The sequence below is a fragment of the Strix uralensis genome, chromosome 22 (genome assembly GCF_047716275.1).
Source record: "Strix uralensis isolate ZFMK-TIS-50842 chromosome 22, bStrUra1, whole genome shotgun sequence".
NCBI classification, from domain to species: Eukaryota; Metazoa; Chordata; class Aves; order Strigiformes; family Strigidae; genus Strix; species Strix uralensis.
Genome location: NC_133993.1, coordinates 8194775 through 8221447, shown reverse-complemented (window position 1 = coordinate 8221447; position 26673 = coordinate 8194775). Strand labels below are relative to the sequence as shown.

Sequence of the window (26673 nt, the reverse complement as noted above, 5' to 3'; positions counted from 1 at the left end):
TTTAAATAAAAGTTATCTTTACTTCCAAACCTCTGAATTGGTGACAGCAAGCTTGAGGCCCGTCCACTTTAGAAGGCAGGAACTACACAGATATATCTCCTGCATGCAAACAGCTTTTGTTGAGTGCTGCTTTCAACTTTCATTGCGTGACGTGGTATGAATAGGAAAATCTCGATGCCCAAAACACTAGGAAACAGGGGTACATTCCTTTTCCAAATCAAAAGATAGAAAAGAGAAGGAAGAAGAAATAGATTCAAGGCTGAGCTATTGCCAAATTACTGTCAGACCTCTGACAGAACTGGAACTCTTCTGGACCTCTTAATAATGTAACAGTCTGGTACTTCGACATGTTCAGAAAATAAAACCAATGCTTTCTTGACTGATGAATGACAGGCTAATCAGAAAGTGTCCATAAGCTGGGTAAGAGGAAAGAGTCTGTCCAACTGGGATACAGAAGGGGCCCCTTATTACTATACAGTTTACCCATGACAGACACTCGGTACAGTCTGTTAGCTTTGGCATCATTATTTGGATACCTTAGAATGCCAATAAAGGAGAAGATTTTTTTTTTTTTTTAAATAAAATATTTTTGGCATTGAATTTGTCTGAAAAAAGAAACGTCGTGTTCAGACGTGCATGGATACTGCTGCTTTCTTCATAGGACCGAGGAATGTTGCTCTTTTTATCCACATTAACTTCTAACTAGAAAGGATGGGAAAACTCTTTTTGTCCCAGTTTCAGTCACGTACCTCACAAGCTTTCAGCACTTCTTTGTTTGTTTGCTACGTCATACAAGCAAACTGTACAAAAGGGGATCAGCAGACTCTAGACAGGATACAAACAGGTTTGCTAGACAAGTGTAGTATTGAGAACTACTGGTCTAGTTCTCAAGTCCTTCTGAGTCTTTCCTTCCTGAGCTTACTCTCCCAACTACCTTTGGTCAGAACAGTGTGAATCTGACTTTGGTTTAGACTCCCCAGTACGGAGATTGTCTATTCTAGTTTAATTGGATTTATTATTTAACACTACTGTTAGACTGCAAATACTGATCTAAAATCCTGTAATGATTATGCCTCAAGTTTACACAGTTAATGAAATTGCAGCACTCCTCTTCCATAGAGGGAGCTGGTTTAGAAATTGGAAACAAAACAACTCTGACATTCCCGGCTCCTAGTACTGCCCTCATGATTTGCAGCACCTGTCATCAGAAGCACTAGGTCTGACAAGCCCTGAAATAGCTGTTGTAACTAACACAGCCATCCTCTGCTGCTGCCTCCAGCAAAATTTAGCTTTTCTCACTTCTAAAGCAAAAATCATTTACACAGAACACCATAGTCTCTAGCCTTCATACTGCAAATCCCTATTATTGCCCACCTTCTTCCTGCTCTTTCACTGCTGAGTCAGATTCTAAATCACAGACATTTTTTTCTTTTTTGGACCCATGAGTCTCTGAAGCAGTTTCAGATGTTTTACTTTTTCATATAAAAAGTGAACAGCTTTGAGCAGCCATCAACCACAGATTTGAATAGTACTTCATAGTTATACAGGGGGTTGTAACACAGATATTGGGGCAACTCAGACAAATCTACCAGAGATAGAAGTCTTAAAAATTACAGGAGTCTTACCTTTCCACTAAACATGAGTTCACTAAGCAAACAGAAACACAAAGGAAACGAGACAAAGGTACATATTACTCTGACTTTTCTCATTACCTTTTGTGCAGCTGCACCACTCACCTATGATATTAGCCTTGTGCTCTACTCATCTGAGAGTGAAAGGTTAGGGAACTCAGTATGTAGGGCACTGGTTGGATATGCAGTGGCAATTCCTGTGCTACTAGTAAAATGCTTGATTACAGGAGTGAGGACAGATTCCAAAGACCAACATACAAAAAAAAAAAAATCAAATCTAGGTTTCATGAACTGAAATTGCCAATCTAAATAAAAAGCTTAATGGACTCACGTAAGCTTTCCAAATTTCTAACCTCAATGGATCTGGCTTTAGGACATCCCCTTTAGCAGCTCCTCAGCTGTTCAACAACTTAGTAAGGAACTTTGAAACATTCTATTGTAAACATATTAAGAGCTTTTGAAAATGAACTGCCTTGTCCTAGAATAACCTTTCAATTTCTCATATAAATGCTATACCATAAACACTAGTGCCCCAAACATCAAGTTTCACAAAACAAAGACAAGCAGAAGTGGCAAAAATACTCACTGACAGACAGATGCCTACTTCTGGGTTCTGGCTGCTGATAGGGTGTGCTCACATCCCCCACAGATTGGGAAGTTTTAATCCTGACTTGTTTGGGCAGTCCAGAATGGGGTGAAGAACTGGTCTGTTGGGTAAAATAAAAAAAAAATAAAATGAGACTGAGGAGCTCAAGCAGTCTGGCCACAGTTTCAAAAATACCATTATGTTTAGTAGCAAGAAAGTAGCTGAGGAATAGTTCTAGAGCCTGAAGTCTTATTAACTTCACAGAACACAAACAATAAAGGCAGCAGAAGAGCAAGCTTTACAATTACGGTGTAAACCAGGAGTCGAACAACTAGAGCATGCTACCCTCCAGCCTCAAATCAAATGCAGGATTTACAAGTCTCAACGTTTGTCTTCCAGTAGCATCTACCTATGAACCAACAAGAAGGGGCTCATACCGCTCACTGAGACCAGAACACGGAAGAACCTACAATTTCCATCAGCCACTGTGGCCAGCAGAGATAAATTATGAATCTTGCACTCTTTCAGAAGCAGTTACATAGCAACCTGACTCCCCACCATCTTTAAAAAGTAAACTGACAACTCAGACTAAGCAAAAATAAATTTGAGAGAGCTTAAGAGCACAAAGAGTTTGGAGAATGCTGCCTGTGTTGCTTTTATTCATCTTTCCCTGAACTTACACAGACATTATCTAATTAAAGATCATTTTTGCACAGTGCCTTCATCTCATTCAAAGCAGGAAGAGGAATGAAAGGAGACATGTCAATGAACTTCTCCCCAATTTGCTGAGAAAGATAGAAGGGGTAACTCCAGCACACTTTGTAGGAGGAGGACCTGCAGGAGGGTTTTACAATTTAGGGTGGAAGGATGCCATCCAGGAGAACTGTTCCCCTCCTTGTGCAGCAGTTCTGCCACGAGAAACTGCAGGGCCACGTCAGACTCCAGAAGGTGCTCACCTGGCAATACCGAGACTGCAGCTTCAGGCAGCTAACACCTCTGTGCTCTCTCCATGGATGATACAGGGGACATGGGCTCTTAACAGAGCACTGAGCAGGACACCAACTATCTGAGGATGGTGCACTAAGGTCTGAACATACGAAATACTGTGAATTGCCAACCTCCCCCAAGCATATGAAATCCTATGCATGTCAAAGCAGGTGCTCAATACTAGTGGACACTTTCAATTTTAATCTTCTTGTCCCAGAGCACTCAAGAGGATATAATATTCCCTTCTTGATGTATTACAGAATTTAACTAATGTTAACTTATTTTACTGAGATGAAGAGAACCAAAGATACCCCAAGGAAATGAATTCTGACCTCTGAAAATTATTTGAATGTGACTGGCAAACAAGGTGTGAGGTCACACAATTAAAAAAGTATCGAACAGTTGCTCATTTAATAAGCACTTACCCTTGCACAGAGTAAGGAGGGAGCCTGATTTAAGTTACATAAACTCTACCATGAATAGATTCATGGGAGATGAATAAAGGGAGCAGAGGTCATACCATTTATGTGGACAGTCTGGCTTTAGTACTCTAGGTGCTCAACTTAACCAGTTCTTCCCATTAGTTTCTGAACAGAAAGAAAGGACTGACAACAGAAGTGAGTTGCTTGATAAAAGAAAGCACGAATGAGCCACAGAAAGAGGCACAAGAAAATTAATATAAATGCTATTCATGAACACAGGCTCTCAGTACTAGTCACACAGCTACTGCTGTAAAGTTAATTTGTTTTATATATATATTTGTGCCAAAGTCACGGCATTACCTTTCCATCCCCAGAAAAAGAAAAGAGCACAACCAAAACAAAATCTGCATCCTGTACTTCAGGAAAAATAATGCTTCCCGCTCCCTCAGTGGGATGAGATCATGCAGCCAAGAAACCTCCTTCAGACTTGTGGGCTTTTGCTTTATCACATGTAGGGCTCTCCTGTCAGGCAACTCAGAGCTGAAGAGGAAGTCGGAGGAGAGGGGGGAAACAGTGGCACTTACTGAAGACTTCGCTGTTTGTTTCTGCTTTGAGCAAAAGAGGAAAAAACAGCTAATAAAAGGACAACACCACAGTACTGGCTACTGGCTGGTGTAGGGATGAGATTTACTAAGTGTTTACTGTAGGTGGCTTATGTAAAGTTTAGATAGTATCATTTAACATCTGGTTTGCAGCCTGAAGACACCAAAATTAGAGGGCTGTAAAAGAGGATTGTTTTACTACGTAATACCAAAAGTTAAGGCCACCTTTTACAGACTATTTCCTGACAACGCAGAACAAAGTCTGACTCTGCTAGGTCAGACCAAAGGCCTTCTTGCCAAGTATTGTCTTCAGAACAGCCAGTAATAAATGCAAGGGCACAGGACAAGGAACAGCATCATCCCCTCCTACACCTTTCCAGCTTTTGGCATCCAGTTGTTTGGGAAAGGGCTGTTAACACTCCTCAAGGTCTTTTCATTTCTATTAACATGGATTACCAAATTCAAAAGTAACGAGAAGTATACTTAAGTTCTCCTGACAGTTCCAAGAATTACAGGTGTGATTATTACAAGAGTTTGAGCTCACAGTCTGCAGAACTTGAATAGGGATGAACATTCAAGATCGACAAGCTACTACCAACAGAGCTTTCAAGACAGAGCAGCTTTTTGTATCACACTCTTCAAAAGAATTTGCTAATTTGCAAATAAAATATCTAAAGCTATCAAGGTCTTTGGCTTGAAAAAGCCATATGACCTTAATTCTGAAAAAAACGACATTGGTTGAGTGAACAAAGTTCTCCAGTCACAGATCAGGAATAATGGAAACTTCTGACTCTTTTTGTGCTTTTCAGCTTGCAGTTCAATTCACTGTCCATAACAGGCAGCTTTGGGAGCTTGACTTAAAGACTTACTCCTCAGGTTATGATCTTTTCTGCTAAAAAGTGCAAACTACATTGACTCTCACTGCCATGGCCACCTGTGGTATAGGAAAGTGAACCAAGACACAATCAAATTCATCTTAGGTATGACTACACCATTATTAGCAAAAAGCAGCCTAGTCTCTACAGAGTAAGGCTGGATTCAATGCATTAGGCTATAGAACAAAAAATCATTGGGACCTGTCCTCAGGCTTCTCACCCAGGAAAAAAGTGCTAATAGCTTGTCTTCAAGGACAACCTGTGCTTTCTTAAAGGCAAGATAATTACACACACTTTCAACACTGCTATTAATCAAAGGTAAAAAAAGTTCTCTCAGAACCAAACTCATTAAGTATTTTCTGAACACAGTCATTGGGTACTTGATATAAAATGGCCTTCATATTACAGCTTAAAAAGCTGCAATGTTTTAGTCCCCGAACCGCTGCTGAAGCCAGGGAAAAAAGAAAAAAAGAGGTACCTAAGGAACCTACAGCTAAGTCAAAGCAAAGAGGATAAATATATACATTCGTGTCTTACTAATCCCTGTTACTCTCAGATAAGGCTACCATCATGTTTCAGGGACTTAAGAATAAAAACATTCATTTTGCTGCAGTCACAGAAGTTGTTACCTACATGATTTCTGTCCTGAGACAGTAATAATATTCTAAGGCTTTTCACATTAGAGCTTCGGTCTAAGAGATCTACTGCTTTATCCAGGTCATCTTGATTTTTCAAAGGAATAGACAGCTGCAAAATAAAGAACAGGAAAAAATCATTAGAAAAGACGGAAAAAATAAACCTACTTCCACAAAAGGTATTTAAACAAACATTAGAAAAAAATAATCAGAATATAAAATTGATTGCTCCACAAATTTTCTCTGCAATACTGTCTTACTGTCCTTTTCAACAAGGTTTTTCTCCATGTCATCAGAGAAATGGCTGACCCTATGCAAATTTCTCTAAGGCACCATCCACAAAAATATTAATTGCTACCTGAATTTGTTGTTTGCAAAGAACAAGTCAGAGACAGGACCCTGACTTCCCGGTGAGGACACTGTCTCAGAATACTTATAAATCCAGACCTAATGATCAAATGAAAATTGGGTTTCAGATAGAGACTAGTCCAAAGAAGATTTAAGACTCTGAAAGAGGGAATCAAAGAAGAATTTAAAACTTGCTAGTAAGACCCCATGACATTATGCTCAGACATCCTCTATTCTACAGCCCGCTCACATCTCGAAATGTGAATGTTATCAATACTGAAGAATCCCTTTCATTTTTGTCCAACTCCTCCTGGTGGATGGGGTTTAGCATCTCTCTCATTAAGGATGCAGTTCCAAACGGTGGGAGGGCAACACCACAACAAAAAAACCAAGAAAAAGCCAGGGTGTCCAGAGTGAGAAAGCCAGCTCTAGACCAGTGGTTCTCAACCTGTGGTCTGTGGAGCCCTGGAGAGCCGTGATGTCACCGGGGATCTGTGAAGGCTTAAAGCAGGGGTGGGGAATGTCCAGCCCAGAAACATTTGGTCTGGCCCACAGCAATCACTGTGCCTCCTTTTCCCACAGCCCCCTCCCCTCAATGCTCCTCTCATACTCAAACCCCCCCCTCCCCAGGCCTGCCCTGATGTGCTAGTATGTTTGGTGCTAGTATGGCTGGTGGGACCCACTTTAACTAGGCATTTTTTATCTTAAAGACATTTTCTTAACCCAATGGCCCTCTTTAGGGCCACAACGGGGCTCAAGTCTGTTCCTCCAAGGGGTGGCCCTGGACCCATAAACAAAAATATGTGGTGACTGAACACAGACAAACAAGGGGGGAGGTGAGAAGAATTGTAAAAAGTTTTCATCAAATTTTAATGTAAAAATTGGCATCAAATTCAGAATTAGCATGTTAAAATACCATAAAATGGGCCATTTGAGCAAGAAGAGTGTTAATGCTATTATTTTCAATTTATATGCAATCACTGCAATAAAGACATTATAATAGGAGTGTGTGCATTAACAGATTGTTTCCACTTCTCTCCAAATTTGAAGACCCTTCATGAGAAAACTGAAGTAAGTATCTGATGCAGTCTAGTGCTTTAATTCTTAAGTCTTGGTGGTCCATGGCCACAAAAGGTATTTAAAGAGGGTCCATGGTGAAGGAAAGGTTGAGAACCCCTGCTCTAGATTATTGACAGAGACTATCCAGCTCCTCGGAGACAAATGCTGTCCCACATGTCGCTTTCTTTTACCAATGACAGTGCCCGCAGCCCCCCTACAGCATCTCGTACCAGAGAGCCTCCCCTGTCTCTGACTCCCCTTGCTCCCCTCAGAGCTGGGCAATAAGCAGAACGTGTGGCAGCCAGCAGGAGGTCAATGTTACAAATGGCTGGATGGCTGCTGCTGGTCAGCAGTCAAACACCACAAACAAGACTGACCCTGCTACTGGGCAGCCAAAGACATGGCTCTGGGACTGCCTGCAGTCCTCAGACTGGATATATGTTGGCTTGCAACAGTCACAATACTTTAAATACCTCTTTTTACTTTCCCAAGAGAGTCCCCCAAACAATACCAGCACAAGGAAGCAAGATGCTGGTGTTTGTACAATACACACATCAGTGTGATGTTTTGTCAGTATCAGCACGTCTTCCTCTGGAGCAGAGTGATTCAACTATGGTTCGTATTAGAGGAAAGCACTGAAAATTAAATTGGGATGGGAAAAAGAGGTGTCATCCAGAGAGAGCATTACATGTTCTGAGCACTGATAACAATGCTCTGTACCTCATTGTTCATGTAGTGGAGGTCCAGTGGCTGCCCAAAGGCTGTTTTCACTTTCTGCTGCACGTCTTCATAGCGCACGGGACGGACAAATGGGATAATTCTGGAATGAAAGAAAATCACTGATTGAATTCAGAGATATACTTGATAATGCAATCAAATTAGACGGCTGAACTATTAAAAACACATTTGAATGTTCTCCTTTCATCCTCAAGAAGGTAGTGAACCTTTCTAATTTGAATTAATTATTTAGCAAGGAATTCTTGATCTGTGGCCTATTTCCAAATGGTTTGTCAAAATGCAATCTTCAACTGAAGATTTCAAATAGAACGCCTTTGTCCCTTGATAGAAAAGTATCCTTTACTGAATGAATGTCTTTCACATAACAGGATACACATCTCCTATGCACTTTGGCTTAAAGAATACTGCCTCAGGCACAAAACACAAATACATTCAGTGAGAGCTGAATTAAAAGCTGCAGAAGGCCCAAAAAGCAAAACAGTATTTGGTTTAAGTACTCCAGTATCTGAATTCAAAACTCCTCCCTAAAAATTTCCAAAATGTGTTCCACTTGAAAGGTTTCAACAAACATTCCCACAGCAAAGTTAGTGCTGAACTCCTGAGGGAAGGCATCAGCAGGAGGACACAAAGGAATCTGAAAATCCTCTTTCCCAAAGGTCTGTGATGCTAGCTCCACATTAGCCCTCTGCATGCTCAAGTCAAACATCTCTAAACATCTGAATCACAGACTCACTACAGTCTCTGCAGTTATCTTTCAAATCCTGTGCAACATGGCAGGGGCTTCTTCTCAAGAGCTGAAGTCAAATCTAACTGTCACTGTGCAACCATTTGTCACTCATGGCTTGCTTTATTTTGAAAAAAAATGCCTTTTTTTTTAAGTTACGGAGGTCAAATAGATCAAAACTTAAATACTGCTTCAGCTGTAACAGCACTGGCACAGCTGACTTGCACTAATTCAGAATAATCACACAAGACACATCAGTCCCATACTCTTATGCTTCCTCCCTCACGAGTATTTTTCATATGTAATGCATCTCTGGGCACCTTCACTGACTGACTGACATACAAAATATGCACAGATGTAAATTATTCTGATCGCTTTCCCTGAGCCCAGACCTTCTGACACACTAAACCCCCAGCTGTAGCACTGGGCCGTTTCCTCACCAGTCGAATGGCACAAATTTTAGACTCACAATAACCAAACGGCCTCAAGAAATCCAAAATGGCAACAGGCACAGCCATCCTAGGGGAACCCTGCAGAATCCTGTGCACATCCATGCTTTTCAGAAAATGACAGTATACTTTTGGTTTTAGTATTGTTTTGCCTACCTTGGAATAGAAACGCTGATGTTTTAGGCAAAGTAGTAATATGAAGTTCCAGCAAAGCATCTAAAACTGTTTATTTTGCTGGAATGTTCTTCTATAGGAAGTTGCCAAGTACTCAGAAAGTCATTACCTTGACAGCAGTGGAAAAGGACGATTTTCACCCTCTTCAGAATAATCAGCGAGTAAAATATCTTGCGTCAAGAACTGGAGGACTGAAATGCGAACTATAGTTTACAACCCACTATTCTAGCAAACCAAGGACATCTACTACTCAGAAACCCACTTTCCATCTCTCTGCTGCACTAGGCGCAGATGGTTGGTTGTTCCTGCCTTCAGGCTCCTGCAACCAGACTTCTTGCCATCTGCTTCCACGGGCCACGAGACCACACTGCGTCTCCACTACGAGCAAGTTAAACAGCCAGCTCTGGGACACAGCTGACAGCCTCCATCCTTCCGCAAACTCTCAGACCACTTCCATAGCTGCTTACCCCACCGCTGCAACTTGAAACAACTCTGCTTTGGCACAGCTGAAATACTGCCACAAAAAGCTTGATTATTAGCACCACTTAACAATTTTGCCATCAGGCAGAAATAGGAAGACCTGAATGGACCACAGAAACTCAAGACCTATCTTGCTCACAGGGGCAACTCTCTGAGCTCCGTGAAACCCTGAATCACCTCTGGGGAAGCTCACATGAATTTGTGCTGAACCCGTGCTTTGGATAGAAGGCTTAGTTTCCAAAACGTCCATCCAGCCTGCTTCGCCAGCACTCAGTATCCTTTCGCGATATGCAGCTTTTGTTTTAAATAGCTCTAGTGTTAGTTGGCTTCCTTAGCCCCTTCCCAGGAAGGGTTCATCTTGCTACCAGACCTACAACATTCAGCTCTTTAGAAAATAATTGTCCTTGTTAAAAAGCAGCCCACAATAACATTTTCTACATATTACTAAGAAACCCATCCATGAAATTACAGTACTCTGGCACCGTACAAATGTAGTTTAGCTCTCAGTTGAGCTGAAGTTCCTTATAAAGGCTTCCATTCTACACTCAATGCATTAAAAAGCAGAGCTGTTCTCAGGTGCCACAAATTCTATTAGTTTAAAAACTCTGTGCACTCTTCTAACACAAAATCATGGACTGAAGGGTTTAAGGAGCCCATTCCTGCCTGACCACCTTAAATATTTGTGGTTAGATCTGGCAGCTCCTCTGAAACCAAGCACACACACTTACATTCTCGGTGCAAGCTTGCTGTCTGTAACTGCATACCACTTTGGGAATGGGGAATTCAGGCGAGCGTAACTGCATAATTAGACTAACACACAATCAACCTTTTCATTTTAATGCTACTTCAGAAAAAAAAAACTTTTCTTCTCTCCTGAGCTCTATGCCATCTTAAACGCACTCAGGCAGAAGACATGCAAGATGATAGGACTGTGGTGACAAGATTTTGCTTCCAAGTTACCTTGTCCTAACACAGTATCACAAGAAATTGTGACATGTTGCACAGTGGCTCTGTTGTAGCCCACACAATGCCTTTGACACAGTAGAGTGCTGAGAAGATCTGGCTGACAAAGGTGGCAGAAGATCCCAGCTATGATTACTTTTGGAATTTCTCCTTGAACACCAAAAGTCAGGGTTCTTTTAGTGACAGAATTCACCACATAGGACTTTGGTGAATGAAACTGTTCAATTTTTGAGGAAGACTTTACAAATTGTTCTCCACTGCCTGCTTTACCAACAAGGAATGCCTCTGCTTTTCTGTTTTAACAAAAATCCCTACATTTGACAAAGGAGGATACTTGAGGAGGAGTTTAAGCAGATCAGCCAATAACCTTTGCTCGTAATAGGCTATTGGGATCACTACATACAACTTGCACTGTTGTAGTAAAATTTGCATTTTATCATGAAACTGTGAACTAGTTCGTGTTGAAAGTACTGTCTGGGATGGGAGAAACTAAAGGACTCCTGTAGGATGTCAGTGAATAGTAGCATCTAAATTCATGCTCACACTCCAATTAATTTCTTCAAAAAAAGGAAATTGGAACCTAGCATCAAGATCCCTTTTTCCCCTCGGCGAGAGCCCAAGAGCAGCCTCAAAGAGGCTGCAAACAATCTTGGAGCCCTCCTGTACGTTCACACAGCCATAACAGTATCGAGAGTTCCTCTCAGTTAGATGGCAAATAAGGGCCTTTTTGAGACCTACTTTGAAATGTCTAGGCAATTTTATCCAATACTGTAAACAGTGAAAATGCCAATTAATTCTGCTTTTTTGTAAAAGAAGGTCCCTGAAAACCAAGTATCAGAGGAAATAACAAGGAAACTTTTACATCAATGAAAAAGTCTTCCCTTGCTCTATCTGTTGCTCAGTCACAGGAGGACAGTGATAGCAACAGGTCATCAGGAAGTGAGAAACTAGAAAAGAATGACACTGATTTGATCAGTTTCATTTGGTTTTAGTTAAATGAAACAAAAAGGGAACTATCAGGCTGAATTTATTTCAGGCTGGACAGCTTTTCTAGTATTATTGCAATTCACTTACAAATAGATATTTTGGAAACAAATCAAAGGAAAGTGTTGTATGACACTGATTTTTAAAAATAGCCAAATCGTGTATGATGTTTGCTATTCCTTCACTGTGTGTTCTTCATTCAGGAACAAGGAAAGTGAAGCCAACAAAATATTTAACCTAAATTTCTGATGACTAAATTGTTCTACTACATAAAGAATCAAAGTAGTAAAGACAGACTCACCGTCTTTCCCCGTTATGTTCAAACTTTATCCTTACATCATTCTGCAGAAGAAAGAACGAAAGGTTAGTTCACAATGAAACTCTGGCATACAAAATAGCACACAAATGGATCATAATATGATTTTAAGGCCCAAACACAAAGCAGGACAATTTGTGATTATAGTTGGCATCAAATCCTCAAAAGGCCAACCAGAACGCATCAAGGCTGATAACTTTCTCCATGGAAGCTGAAGCAGACTGTGGACAACAAGTGGCTGACATGTGAACACAACACCACGAGGAACAGAGAATCTGCTAAAGGAGAAAAAGAAGGAAAGGGGTAAAAACTAAGTTGCAATTTTTATTAACTGTCACTTAAACAGAGGACACTGTGACATACTTTAAGGAAAATTAATCTATCTAACACTGCACAGCAAAAATCTGAAATTGAGTCCAGCTGCATATTCATCTAAACTGAAGCTTATTTTCTTTGTGCACTCTCAAAGCAAGCATGTCTTCTTCTATGGCAAAAAAAGAGAGATACAGGGAACATGCTACATTCTTTGTTCTTAAGACACAGACTAAATCTCTGCTTTTGCAAAAATGCAGCCCCTGAAACTCAAACTCTGAAGTTACAAACAAGTTAACTATGTGTCATCTTTTAAAGTGCAACGGGGTCATCATCCACATCTGGCAGATGGTTAAAAGCACTGACCGCACAACCTGTGCAGCTCACTGCAAACTCAGAAGATGCTATGTGGCACGGAAGAGTCAACATGCTGAACTTTCAACTCTGGAGACTGAAGTTCAAATCCCAATTTAGGTCACAAAGATAAAAATAAAAGGGAAAAATCTGCTCTGATAAGACTCTATAATTTCTGCTGCACAATTTATGTGATTGGAATAGATTAAGCCATCTGTGAAAGCCTTAGACAATAGGCAATCATACATCTAGGAACTTCAAAAAAATGTGGCCAGGAAATGCTCTTTAGCTAGAGGAAGTATCTGGCAGGCCTAGTGGTCAAGAATGCAGTTCAAAGGGACCCAGGCAATCACTGCGAGTACACAGTATTCCTGCAGCAGGACTGTGGGTACAGAACTGATCATGACAAATGAGCTTCCCCACCAGAGCGACAATCAGCTGCAGGTGGGTAATTTACATGTACCTTTACCAAAGACATTTTCTCAGATGTGGGAAGAGAAAGAACTTACTCTCAGAATGACACCAAAATGAAGCAAATTCTAGAGAACTTGTTTTAATTGAGCAGTAAAGAAAAAAACTGCAACAAACAGCGTAGGAATAATAAACTATAAAAGATGTCCACCAGCCAACTACTGATGAAACAGTTGTTTCTTAGACATAGTGGATGGAGCAATGATCTCTTTGTATTAGGATTTTCAGGGAAGTAAGGCTCTAGGTGGTTTTTTTTTTTTTCAAATGCTACACTATTCTAAGTAGCCCAGTCTAAGGGAACTAAATAGGACTGTTCGGATGAAATTGAATTAAAGTAATTTTTCGGATTAAATTTCTAACCTCAAGACATGTTTTAGGTCATGAAACAGCTAAGTGACAAAGCTCTCACTAGTCAAAACTAAACAGCACTAAAAGAGCCTCAGGGCTCTTTGGAAACCTTTCTTCAACTTGCTGGTACCAAAGCAAACTAAAATATCTTCCTCAACTCTTTTGCATGTTTTCAAACCTGTAATTTGTAACAAAGGGAAGGTCAGAGGGGGGGTGTTGGAATTTGGCATCTATCTCCTGATGATTTTTCCAAAAGGATCAGACACTGGCCATTTGTGCCTATTTTTCAAAGATCTAAGAAAAGGTATTCAAAGTAATCTTGGTGTTTACATTTCTGAGAGAGCCTAGAGGAGTTAAACATCTAGTGTTGCTTCCTTTGAAAGCAGTGAACCTGTCACCTACATCAACCACTTCTTAAAGCAACTCACAAACTGTCCTAAGAGATGAGTAAGAAAGCAAATCCAAGTTTAGTTCTTTAGCGTTCCAGTTCTGTGATGCAGTATCATAAATAATGATTACAGATTTTGATTTAAGAGATCTCTGAATTTACGTTTCAAAGTGATTTCAAAAGGATTTTGTCCTGCTCCAGCTACGGATTTGTCCAGCACATTCGAGGAAATCCCAGATCCCAGCTGAACAAGTAGATTATGAGCAGACAAAGCGTAAGGAAGAGACAGACATGAACTTTAAAGCCAACTCCAAAAAGCTTAAGCCTGAAATAGGAATATAACTGGAAAGAGTTATTTTACTGATATAGGCAACTTCTCCTGTTAATGTTAGTCTAACTGCCAGTAACTTGATTTAATATTTTAAGACAGTAATGAACAAACAATTCTTGACTGAAATTGTTGCTTTTGCATTGAAGTATTTCATTCAAATGACATGCAGCATATACTGACAGAGCAATACTATTCTGCCCTTTCCTACCAGAAAGCCAATACAATAGTTTTCTCTATGATAAAGAGTCTCTAGCAATGTCAAACAAACCTAGAGAGACTTTAAAGTATTGACCCTGCCACTTACTACCTTGGGAAAAGTATTTCTCTTGGAAAAACGGACTTCTCATCCCCATATCCTAATAAGGGTTTTGTTCTTGTCTTCATGTGACATACGACTGCGTAACCCCAGGCAATCCTCCCTATTAAGGACGGTGCCTTTATTCAGACACCTGCAAATAGCTGTTTCCTATTCCACTGAATTATTACAGTTTCACTAAAGCCAGTCCTTTCAGACAATCACCTTCACTGTCCTTCTTAGCTCAACTTCAGTTTGACTACTTTTTATCAGGATCTTCATTCTGTATTCACATGCGGTCTGAATCATGTGAAGATGAGACCAGCATTAGTTCATTATCCAACAGACTGCTTTGTGCAGCTTTAAACTGCAGTGCCCTTCTTTTGCATCAGAAATTGTTTCCTTTTATTCAGTATGCTTCTCAGTTCCCTGCTTTGAATTTAAGTATTATTTCCACTACAATGAAAAGTGCATCATACCGCTACATCTTGACAGAGTCAGTAAAGAAAAGCTTTCCTGGCCTCCCACACCTGCTTAAATGTATTCTATAAAGGTCACTGCACACAACTTTAGCACTTATAAATTAGAAGCATGTTTTAATATTGAATAGGAAACCAGTTTTCTTACCGGAATTTTTTTTTCTTCCACTGCAGAGGCACACTGGTTTGTTATTGCAGGGCTGCCCAAGAGGGGTGGACTGCTGGCATTGTGTTTTTTCTTTAAAAATAATAAAGTCATTTAAAAAAAAAAAGGCAATATGATTGTGAACCCAGAAAACCACACAGTAAACTTTTTAGCTAGTCTACACACACCAAACCCCATCAAAAACACATATGGGAGGCAGGCAGAATACTAAGATGTTGCAAATTATCAAAACTGCACCCTCCCTAGTCCATAAAGGAAGGTAAATAAAAAAGCTACCAGGTTGGCAACACAGCCTGAGCAAGAAAAGGGGGGGTAATGCTTCAGCAGTCAGAAGCACAAGACAGAACAGAGGCAGCAGATCCACTGTCAACCTACTCTCTCCCATCCGCCTCCAGGTAACAATTCCAAGTACTCACTAAATGGCCTACTACCTGTTTGTTGGAGTGAGCAGTGTCTTTATTCTTCATGGTATCATATCCAGTCAGTCTGTGACGTCGGCTCATCTGGAGTGCTACCAGGTCCTTCATGATGGATTTCAAGGCCTCTTGTTCATCTGTGATGCACAGAATTTTAGTAGTAAGTTGCCTGGGTGAATAGCAACTGTAACACTTCCATACTTGTTTTCTGCTGGCTCATAGAGAGACAATCCTTTTTAGGATCTTTGCAAATACACTGTAAATTCTTTTAGTCGTAAAAAGCCCAAACGCAACCTACTATCATGAAGCAGTAAACAGATGGATAAATTTTAAGTCACTTGTCCAATGTTACAGAAGGATCTGGCCACAGTAAGGCTCAGAATAAATATCCCCAGCCCCTGGTTCTGTTCAAATTGCTTCACAACAAACAGTACAACTTGGACAGATTTGCTGGATCATCATAGGTCACTTAGGAAGGGCAAACTGATGTGTTTCTGCCAAGGAAAACCCAGTAAGAATCTGTTCTTTCCAATTTTATATCCTGTTAACTAAGAATTCTTCCTTGCTGGCGAAACAAACCACGGCCAGTAGAAAGACAAATGAAAATCTGGACAAAGTCATCTTAGAGTATCTCTGAATTCAAATCCACTTGCATTTTCCCAGCACATTCCTCTCTTCCCCCAAAACAAGCTGATGGAACAAAGTTCAAACCATTTTATGAGACTTCAAGATCTACTGAGCAGATTCAAATTGCATAGCATTAAGAACAGTCTGCTGGCAGAGTATAACGCAGCAGGTTCAAGGCTTCTTGCAAATGCAGGAAAATAAAAAAGCACACACTGAAGTATTTCTTATACATAGTACTGACTGAAAATTACTTTCTGAAGCTAAGATTTCTGATGTAACCAATTTAAAATGTTCTTCCATTGCTTGTTAGTTTTGAGGAGAGAAGCGATATTTAGCAGAACTCTGAAGCCTAGAAAGAAATAAAGACAAAAAAGGAGAGAAAAGCGTAGTAGTTGGGCTGGGATGGATGCTATCATGAAGTAAGAAGGTGTCTAAAAGCTACTGAAAATAATGCTTTGCTTTTGCAAGCATAACAATCCTAAATTCCTTGATACTGCAAAAGGTAGAAAACGTTGGCACGTGAAGTTTGGCTCAAAACGGGGCTGCACTAGCCACTTTGCTCCCAGGCGCTGTGCCACCAGCGTTACAAAGCAGCATCAGCTGCTACCGCTCAGATGATCTGCTACTGGCACACTCATGCCTACTGTATTGCTGGGCTGTTGTCTCACATAGCAAGACTCAAAGAGTTTTTAGAGATAAAGTGCTGTTTCCTTGGCAAATAAGTCCAGTTAAATCCCTCCTGATATCGAGGCATAATTTAGGCATGAAATCTGAACCAGAGATTAGATCAGCTCTGAGCATGCCCAGAAGAAGAATCTTCTAAAAGAGTCTGGTTGGACTTGACTGCCAGTTTGGATGTAAATTGGGGTGCTTTTTTCTGACAGCTGAAACTTCTGGAAGCGATGTGAACTGGTAAATACACAGACAAGGCTATCACATCCCTACTTGTATGACAGTGTCAGGTGCACAGTGCTTGATATGCCAGAGTCCTCCTGTCTTCCCAAAGTCCTTAAACACATCAGTTTGACATGCTTAAATTGAAATGAGCATTTTTGAGGCTGATCTGTAAATAACTAAAACTTGATTTTAAAAATCCAGCATAGCTACACATTTGTTTCTGACTCATGACACTGGTTTGGATGGGTAATGGCTTATATTTGGAAGTGGTGTCCTGGGAACAGTTGCTGTACATTAAATGACAGACTGTCTTGCATCTGTATTTCTCTGTAAAGGGGACTCACTGGGACTATTTGTTTCTTCAATTTCATGTTATACACTTGTTCCTGACTGTATCTTAATGAAGATTATGTTTTATGCAGAAGACTGGGTTCATAATTAATCAATGTCTGAAAAACAAACTAGATTTTCACAATGCTTAAAGATGACAGATGTGAGACACATACAGCTTCTAAAGCACGCAGGGAGTACATGCTATCAAACTTTAGAAGCAAAAGGGGGAAAATACACCTATTTGTAAGGGCACAACATCTAAAAAAGTTGGAGTCAGGACAAAAGTCACATTATCTTTGGTTCAACCAATAGTTTCTGCCCAGAAGGTCTGTTTTAGGTTTCTGAGAGTACTAAACCCTAAGGCAGAGGCACTTCCACTATGGTCTTCACTCCGTACCACCAGAAAAACAGAGACATCAAGCCTAGGCCAGACGATAGAGGGGAATGGAAAGAAATCTCCCAATGCATTTGCAGAAGGTGTTAATTAGAGTAAAACTCTTAAAAAATGAAAGCAGTGCAGAGAAAATAAAGTTACTTAAAAACCCCAAATCAAAACCCACCAAACCTCTGCTGTCCAAGACAAGCCAAATGAGACAATAACTACATTGTGGTAGTGGAGAAGGGAGAGCACTCCTTGAAATTCCAACTGCATGCAAAAGAAGCAAGGGGTGTAAGTAACACAACCAAAGCAAGAGGTTGCTTTTTTGAAAAGCGTATCAGCCAAAGGAAATAATTGCTAGGATTTATCTCAGCACTAAGTAACCCCTTGTGGGAGTAAAATGTGAAAAAACAGTTGTGAATGAAGTTAAAGTTCCAGGTAGCTAACAGCACAACATTTCATTTTTTTAAAAAATTGTTTCCAACTTTACATTTGAACATTTAACCTTGTACCTTACTGGAGTGTCTCCAATTTACTCTTATTCTTTAATCTTGTTTGATATTTGAATCACCTGGCAGACAAAGACTATAACTTTGCACAACAAAATATCACAAAATATGGACTGGCATATCCCTGGAGCGCCTACCACCCAAAACATGCTGTGAAGAGCTGGGATACAAGTTTTCCACTACAGTGCACTTTGGGTTTGGCCAGATACCAGGAGGATGAAGAAGAGCTTGTCTTGGCAGAGTTCCTCTGGGCAAGAAGCAAAACAGCTATGAAAGCAGTTTATAACTAAGCACTCATGACAAGAAATCAAGTCAATCAAAGAATACATCTGAAAAAGAACTTGCATCTCCACAGTATGGCACATCACTTGAAAATAAGGATCAATGGTTACAAGGCAATCGTCTGCTACAGGTGTTAGATCCCAAAGCCCAGGCTGTGTATAAAGTCTGCTGGTTTACGGCGTCTTGTTTGTATGAGGAAGTGGGCAAAGAGGACGGGCATCTAACCAATTACGTATCTCTTAATAAAGACTGCAGCTCAGCTACGTAGTGAATTTATTTATTAGCTGAGACAACATGTGAATTTACAATATGCTAAGACATTAAACTCTTAAGGGCAGCATCTGGCAAGCATCTAAACCCCAGTTAGCGCACTGCAAGGTCTGTATCTCACTGTAAACTCAGTTTCCTCTGTAGACAAGCACTAATGCTGCGACCTTACTTGCATCCATGCAAAAAAGATAGCTGATGGAACAACTCCAGGTGAATTTGAATCTTACATGCTTATATATTTTTTAATAGTCTTACAGTGAGCTATTGGCTCGCCAGTACCAAAACATACATTCTGTAATTCATCCCTATGTTGGTAAAATAGGAAACGATGGTGTATTTATCTTTTTAAAACATAAAACAAACATCAAATATTGATCTGAGCTTGCAGAGGGAAAAAATGTTTCCAGTTAGGATACCATTGTGATGGATTTAATGTCGAGAAGCATGAATACCTCTTTATTTCCATCAAGATAGAGGATTTCCATAGATTGACTTTAAAGAAGCACGTGCAGCAGCATCACATTAATCACACAATGGAAAAGTTATTACAAATGAAAACTAAGCGATTTTTGAAGCGCACTGAGAGACCCTGTTTTGCTAGGTCTCCAGTAGGTCTGGGAAACACAGTTCTGCTTTGTGCGGGAAAGATGTTGTCCAGGAAATGCTTTTCATGTTTTAAAAACTACACTCAAGGATTTTTATAACATCGATAAAAGGGAACTGCTACTCACAGAGAAAGCTATTCCTCTGCATAAAGCATTTATTTCAACTAATACGTGGTTTATTACAGGGGTCTGAGCAAGTCAGTGTATTTGCTGCGGCAGAAGTGGAAACAGTTTTGAAAAAAAATCATGAAGTTCAAACAGAGTAAAAGCATCTGCACGCTGGTAAAAACAGGAAGTCTGTAAACCCCTATAAACCAGGATGCTATTTTATATAGCATGATAATAGAAGACATGATGCCACATTTGTTTAAAAAAGGAAAAAGTGAACAAATAAGCGTGTGTTTGTTCTCTGCCACCACACTAGCAAGTTGGTTGCCTGTGCGAATGATCAGCAGACCCAGGGGCAACGAATAAATTTCACAAGGAAGGCAAACTGAGTCTGTGTCAAAGCTCTGAAAAAAGCTTTTGAAAAAGTTTGAGTCCTTCACAACATGCCATCAAAAGAAAACTGGGTATTGTGACAGTCTTAGTGGTAAAAAAATGCTGTTCTGCACAATTTTTAGGAAATTGCAAGTGACCTGGTTTGTAGACTTAAAAGAAAAATCAGAGGTTCTCTACGAACCGGATCCACGTGGTATATATTTGGGGTACCTCTTCTCTCGCACAAATTAAAAAAGAGATTGGGATTTAAACCGGTCCTAACCTGTAGGCTTAACCCCGCTCCCCTTCCTGCCAGCGCACCGGGGGTGTCACTGCTCTAAAGCCAGAGCTTGGAGCTGGGCTCTGGGTGCGTGTGTGAGCCAGGGGAAGGAAGTGACACAGGCAGGAAAAAAAGAGCAGATCGAGGGAAAGACTCAACTGCAGCTGGGCCTGCAGCGCACGCTTCGTCTAGGCCTGCCACACACCACCCAGGTATATCCGTATTTCTTGGTATGAGAATAAAGTATTGTATTTTAAACACTGTCAAGGAGCTTTCTGGAGGGAACTAACCCTCAGTCATAGCCCCTTCTGTAAAGGGCCCTCAGTGAGCTTCAGCTGCACCAAAGGACTTAAGACAAACTGCGATACCAAGCTCTTACTGCCAATCAGCCCACGTATCCTTTCTAGTTGACAAAAAACAAGATGGAAGAAAAGTAGAGTGTGATACAGCCTGTTATCCATTACCCTTTAGATGGTTTGATCACAACTGTCTAACAAATTTAGGCAAGATCTTTCCTGTTCTGCTTGTGGCTGTACCGTGATTACTCCAGCACAAGCACGCAATGCTGTGGTGGAACGGTCTATGAAACGGTACTTTTTCATTTTGCACTCACATGTTTACAAACAGGCATCCAACTGCTGTTGGAAAACAATTCAGTGGAAATCTAACTTCTTCCTTCTCAACTATTTTAAGCTTATGTACCATCTGGCTGGTTACTTTAGAAGAAGATACAGACCAAATAACACTATGCCTCTATAAAAGAAAAAGTCTATTGATGGATCTGCATGTATTCGTTGCATTTACAAAACCAAAGCAGAGGAAATGAAGTTGCTGTCCTTTGAGCAACATTTGCAATGCTTTATAAATTTACAATGTAAGAACTAATTATGCATACAGACTAAATAATGAAGGACAGTCTTAGAAAAGTAAACTTAGTTGTAGGGAAGAAATGTTAAAGTTGTAGCTCACAAAGCCACACAAGTCTGCACTTAACGCCAGCAGTAGTAATTCCCTTGCCGGTATGCAAATATGAGTAAGCCCTGGTTTAAAGCAATTAAACTTTTAATTCTAATACATGAGACCCCTCTTTAAACTGAAAAGGGAACTAGGTAACACAAAAAAGCCCTCCACAAGCAGTTCTTTATACAAGACATACAGTCCAAAAGAATTAATCCCTCAAATTCAGTCATGGCAACTTCTGACAGTGATGTTTTACCTTTGAAAAAGAGCTTCTCTAACTCCTCTGCTTGTTTTTATGTGTTACTGCCGGGTAAAGCACAGCAAGCAAGAATTCAATGGAAGCTTCTTGGAGACAAAGCTGTTTTGATAGACTCCCAAGCTCCAATTAATACCACGCTAAAAATTTTCCCCATTAAGCACATAAATTCCCGTCTCAAAAACAGGCAACCTGATTCTTAGAGGCTGCAAAGTCTCCCTCAACTCCCAGGCCTGACCTACTGATCCTCAGTTACTCTGTCTGGCCAATTTTAGTAAAAGTCTGAAATCGGGTGCGTGTGTGCGGGAGGCAGCGCTACCGAAACGCCCGGGGCTCACCACGCTTTCTAGTACAACACGGGCTTTTTTTTTTTTTTTTTACGATTTAGAAGAAATCTCTTGAAATACAGAGTTCGCCCACGGCAAGCGGTTTCCGCGCTGCCGATGGCCCAGCTGCTGACCGATGGATCCACCCCGGGGGAGCGAAGCCACGGCGGGCAGCCGGGCCGGCCCAGCACGGACCCCCGGAGGCCGCAGACCGAGCCGCCGAGGCCGCGGGTCGACCCTCGCCGCAGCCCAGCCCCGAGGGGCCCGGCCGAGGCACCCCGGTTGCCGTTCGGCTGCGGCCCCCAGCGCACCGCCCGCCGAAGGCCCCGCTGCCCCCCGTCCCCTCCCCGGTGCGGCAGGGAGCCCCCACCGCGGCCCGCCCCCTCCGCCGCAGGCCCGTGAGGCGGCCGCGGGCCCCGCCGAGGCAGCGAGGCGCCCCCGCCCGTTCGCCCCCGCCGCGGCTCTCACCCATCTCGGCGGGCGGCGGGCCCGCGCCCGGCGGGCGGCGGCGCGCTGAGGTACGGGGCTGTCACCGCCGCGGCTCCATGGCGGCCGGGCCGAGGGGGAGGGCTCACAGCCGCCGCCACATTCCCAGGCCCGCGCCGCCGCCGCCTCCTTCCGGCGGCCGCGCTCCGGGTCCCGCCGCGGCGGCGGGGGTGGGAGGGGGGCACGGGCAGTCCCGGTCGCTCCCCGCCGCCGCCGCCACAGGGCGCCCGGGCCGCGAGCAAAACAAACCCGCTCGGCGGCCGCCGCGCACCCGCCGCCGCCGCCTGCCAATCACAGGGGCCGACCCGCCGCCGCCCGCCAATCCGCGCCGCCGAGCCACCCACCCGACGGCGCCGCTCGCCAATGGGCGTGCGAGCAGCCGCGCCGCCCGCCCCGCCCGCCGCCGCGCCGGCTGCCAATCACGGGGGCCCGTTCCTCTCGCGGGCTAGCCCCACCCCCTCTGCCGCCACTAGGCGGGGGCAGCCCAGACCCCGCCCCCAGAGGGCTGCCAATCAGGGTGACGGACGGCTCCGCGGCCGCGCCTGGCGGGGTCCTAGAGCCCGCCCGAGCCCTCGGAAAGCGTGTCCCCTCCTGGGAGCAGGCAGGAACCAGCCTCACGCCACCCACCGCCCGCACCAGGCCGCGTCCCCCCACGTCTGGTCCCAAGCATCCGCCTCTCGCAGACCCCAAAGCCAGGGCTCCCCGTAGCCACTAATTTGGGTGGACAAACTGTCCGGGAGGAGGGAACGTGTCCCGTGCACATGGACCCTCTTCTCATTAGTATAGATCTTGGCAATGAGTTTAATTGTTGCTTTAAAAACATCTTTTTAAGAAGGGGAAAAAACCCCAACGAAAAACAGCTCAAGAGTGTTAAAAAGATGCTGAAAAAGCAGGATTCTTTTGGTTTCAAAAGAAAAGTGCGAGACAATTACCCAAAGCATCACCAGCCAATCTGTGGCAAGAGATGTTACCCTCCAGTGGCTGTCCTAATAAAAGAGCCACCCCACCTTCACTATGTCCCCAGGCCCTCACAGGTCCCCCACAGTTCCCCATGGATTGCAATAAATGACAAATGTCAAAGTAACAGAACAAACAGCTCTTCTGCTTTTTAAGCCTTCAAAACCACTATTTCATTTTCTCCACAACCAATGATGTTTCTAAGTGCTGTAATGACATACTACATCTGTCAAAGTTACTCACCGTGAAAGTACAGTTCTGGATCCAACCTGTAGGAGTGAACTCTAGCCTAGCACATTTAAAGTTCAGCATTTCCTCCCCTTTCATTTAGGAGTTTATCTTAGTGAGAAAGTGGTTTTGTTGTTAGAAGTGGAACTGCTGACCTGCTGCATTCACTCACTTGATATGAGACACTTGATGACAATTGTTTTTTCAGCTTTAGCCTTTTGGTTTCTCAAGCCAACTTGAACACCCAGATCACAAGCAGAATACATTCTTGCTCAAAAGCTCTCCAATGACCCTAAATACAAACAACTTTGAGGGGAAAAAGCCCCAAAACAAAACACACCACACAACAGATTTTCACAGATTTTAGGGCAAAAGGGGATTAATATGATCATCCAATCTAACCCAGGAATCCTATTCAAAGTTCATAAACCATGTTTAAACCAAATCATACCTTTCAAAGTGACATCCAGGCTTCAGCTGCTCTTTCCCAGCTTCTGCTTCCATTCCACCTGCAGGATGATATTTTTATAGTGTCTTCTCCACAAAAGGGACAGCAGAGGGGTTTTGTTTTTTTAAGAAGTAGTACAGCCCTTCTGTACACCCTGCTGCTGGGAAACCCACCTTAAGCAGATGTTTTAGCAGCTGCTTTTCAATCTGGTAAATGTCTAGAAGCAAGTGCATTGTTTTTTTAAGTGGTTTTGCTCACAAGCAACACAGCAGCGATGTCAAAAAGGTATCAACTGGATAAGCCACCCAAAGAAGAAAACTAGACTGGAAATTTCTCAAAAACGTGGGCAAATGCAGGAATCTAAATCTCACCAGGAGAAAATTAGGGTTTAGCCAAAGCATGGCAACAATATCTCTGGTACCATTAATTTATTTAACTGTCTAGATGGAAAAATAAAAAGATCTCACAACGTCATACTAGGTAGACACGCAAATCTGTAGAGGAATGCTTAGAGCAACAGATCCGGCCTCTAGAGGAAGAAGCTGTGGACGAAGCCAAAAATCTAACTTTGAAGCTGGCCTGCTTTGAGCAGAAGGCTGGACTAGATGTCTTCCATAGATTCCACCTTGAAGTTCCCATGTTAAAACCAGACTGATGCTGTCAGTGTTTAGACTTGTCTTTTTTTTTTTTTTTTTTTGTCCTTCCCATCTTACTGCTCTGATGGTAGAAAAGTGTTTCCAGCTTTCCTGTCTGTTCTATCCCATTTTCATGCCCAGCTTACAGCCATTTGTTTTCATGTCAAGATTATCCTTTTACTTAAATAATCCTTTCCTCTTCCCGGGTATTTTCTCTCTAAATACATCAAGAAGATAATCATATCTCCTTTCAGGCTTCATTGTAACAGACGAGTAAGCCACTCTCTCTTCATAATACAAGCTTTGTATTTGTGGTATCTTCCTGGTAGCCTTTTTTGCCCCTGTTGCAATTTGAATTTCTCTCTCTTGTTTGACAGCATCAACATTGCCCTTGGACCAACTCTTCTACGTGCTTTTTCACAGCTTCACGGTGGCTCATCACTATCCTTTATCAACTACTAAATCCCAGCTTCCTTTCCTCACTAATTTCCAAGAAGTAAAGAACTCTTAGCATCCTTCACAAATTTCTCCTTGCCCCTAAATTCACAGCCTTGCACTTTCTGCTGCTACATTTCATCTCATTTCTATTTCTCACTCTTCAAAGTCATCAATTCTCTAAGATATTCTAGTTCCCTCGTATTATTGAAGCCTCCCACTTTTGTTCATCACCAAATTTAATTATCACGCTCGCTTTTTGTGCCAAGATAATTATAAAAAGGCTTTAGCAAGATTACTCTTGGGACCAGAACTGGAGAAATTCAGTATTAATTCCCCACTGCACCAGCCCTGATGTCAAAACACTCCATCGTCACCTTACCATTTGGTATTTTTGTCTGTCTTCCAGTTCTTACATGCTTGCACATAAAATTCTCAGTTGAAGTCCTGTTAAATGAGACCGATTGCATGTCCTTCGTGTAGAAACTTGGTTTACTTAAACCTAAAAGATACTAGACTAACTAGTTGCAGCTTGTGACAGCGAGCCAGGAGTTCCCAGCAGATGGTAGGAGATAGGCGCCTTGGTAAAACTCACTCTTTTCAACTGCCCAGGATGTCTGGATTTCACTGAAGCTTTTTTCACCCTTTTGTCAAATTGAAAATAGAATGATTTGTCCTTAACAGTTCATCACTTCACCCACCTAGCAAGCCTAATGTCTAAACCAGCAATTTTTATCTGTTGATTTGTGGTTCTATTCTCGTTTCACAGACATTATCACAACACTATCTATGTGCAAGTGCCATTAGGCCCTTTTTTGACTACTGTAGACCGCCCTTGCCTTTTTTCTTCTTAGACAAGCTGGTACACTCTTCCTGAACCAGAAACAAAGTTTCTACCAAAATAGATGCCCCTATTTTGTATAACTTGAGAAAAAAAGGTGATAATTCCTCGTTTGACCTTTACTGTCTACTTAATGCTATGCTACTTTTGTGCATAAGAATTTGTTTTACCAATAACACTATGGTACGAGCTAATACTATGTGGTTTTCCACCCAAATTGCCCACATCCTTTCAAAGCTGTGGCTTTCCAGAAGAGAAGCTTCATTCCTGTAAACAGCAACTACAAAACATACTTAATTCTTCAACTTAGAGCTATTCAGATTGTTCAAGGCCATTTAATGTAAAACCATCAGTAAAGATATTCACCAAGACTCTCCAGGAGCTACTATGTTTATAGTTAGCCCATTTGTTTGAAAGGAACTTTATAGAGGCCTAATTGTTTAATGCCATCACGCAGCATGAAGCAAGAAAAGGAAATGTAATCCCTATTTTAGGGATTAAAGGGCACTGCACAAAGAGCCAGTGACTTGTTAAAGTTACACAGGAAGTCTGGAGTAGACCTTTGGGATTTAACTCCTGGCATCTTTTTTCCAGTCTCTTAATCACTATGCCATCATCTTATTTTCTATTTTGGTAGTATTTCCATTTTCTGAAGCATACCTGTCTGACTCAACGAGCCTCTTCTGCTTGCTATCAGATGTACTATTTCTTCTTTCCTTCCTGTTTCCCTTCTTGTTTAGGTAGACACATCCTTCCTGGGGAGCTCAGCAGTCTCCAGGCCGAGCCTTGTTCCATGCCAAAACTTTCTTATTCTACGTCTCAGACTCCACAGCCAGAGACACTGAACAGGAGCAGTGAGAAGAAATAAAATTGAAGGTGCGGAGGAGGAGAAACCCTGCAAATCTT

The 26673-nt window shown here is 42.0% G+C and overlaps 1 protein-coding gene across 4 annotated transcripts in view; it reads right to left on the bottom strand.

Annotated features, from left to right (window-relative positions):
* MAP3K3 (mitogen-activated protein kinase kinase kinase 3) overlaps positions 1-22476 on the bottom strand; it is a 43530-nt gene extending 21054 nt beyond the window's left edge. For 2 of the 4 annotated variants that reach the window (XM_074891895.1, XM_074891896.1), the window contains exons 1-7: positions 22206-22474; positions 15549-15670; positions 15100-15189; positions 11959-11999; positions 7866-7965; positions 5737-5850; positions 2218-2338 (exon numbers count right to left, since the gene is read on the bottom strand). In XM_074891895.1, coding sequence (XP_074747996.1) covers positions 2218-2338; positions 5737-5850; positions 7866-7965; positions 11959-11999; positions 15100-15189; positions 15549-15670; positions 22206-22209 — 592 coding nt within the window. In that variant the 5' untranslated portion in view covers positions 22210-22474. Of the gene's footprint in view, positions 1-2217; positions 2339-5736; positions 5851-7865; positions 7966-11958; positions 12000-15099; positions 15190-15548; positions 15671-22205 lie in introns of all 4 variants that reach the window. The other 2 variants (XM_074891898.1, XM_074891897.1) reach the window with 2 other exon arrangements.
* Between the last annotated feature and the right edge of the window lie 4197 nt (positions 22477-26673).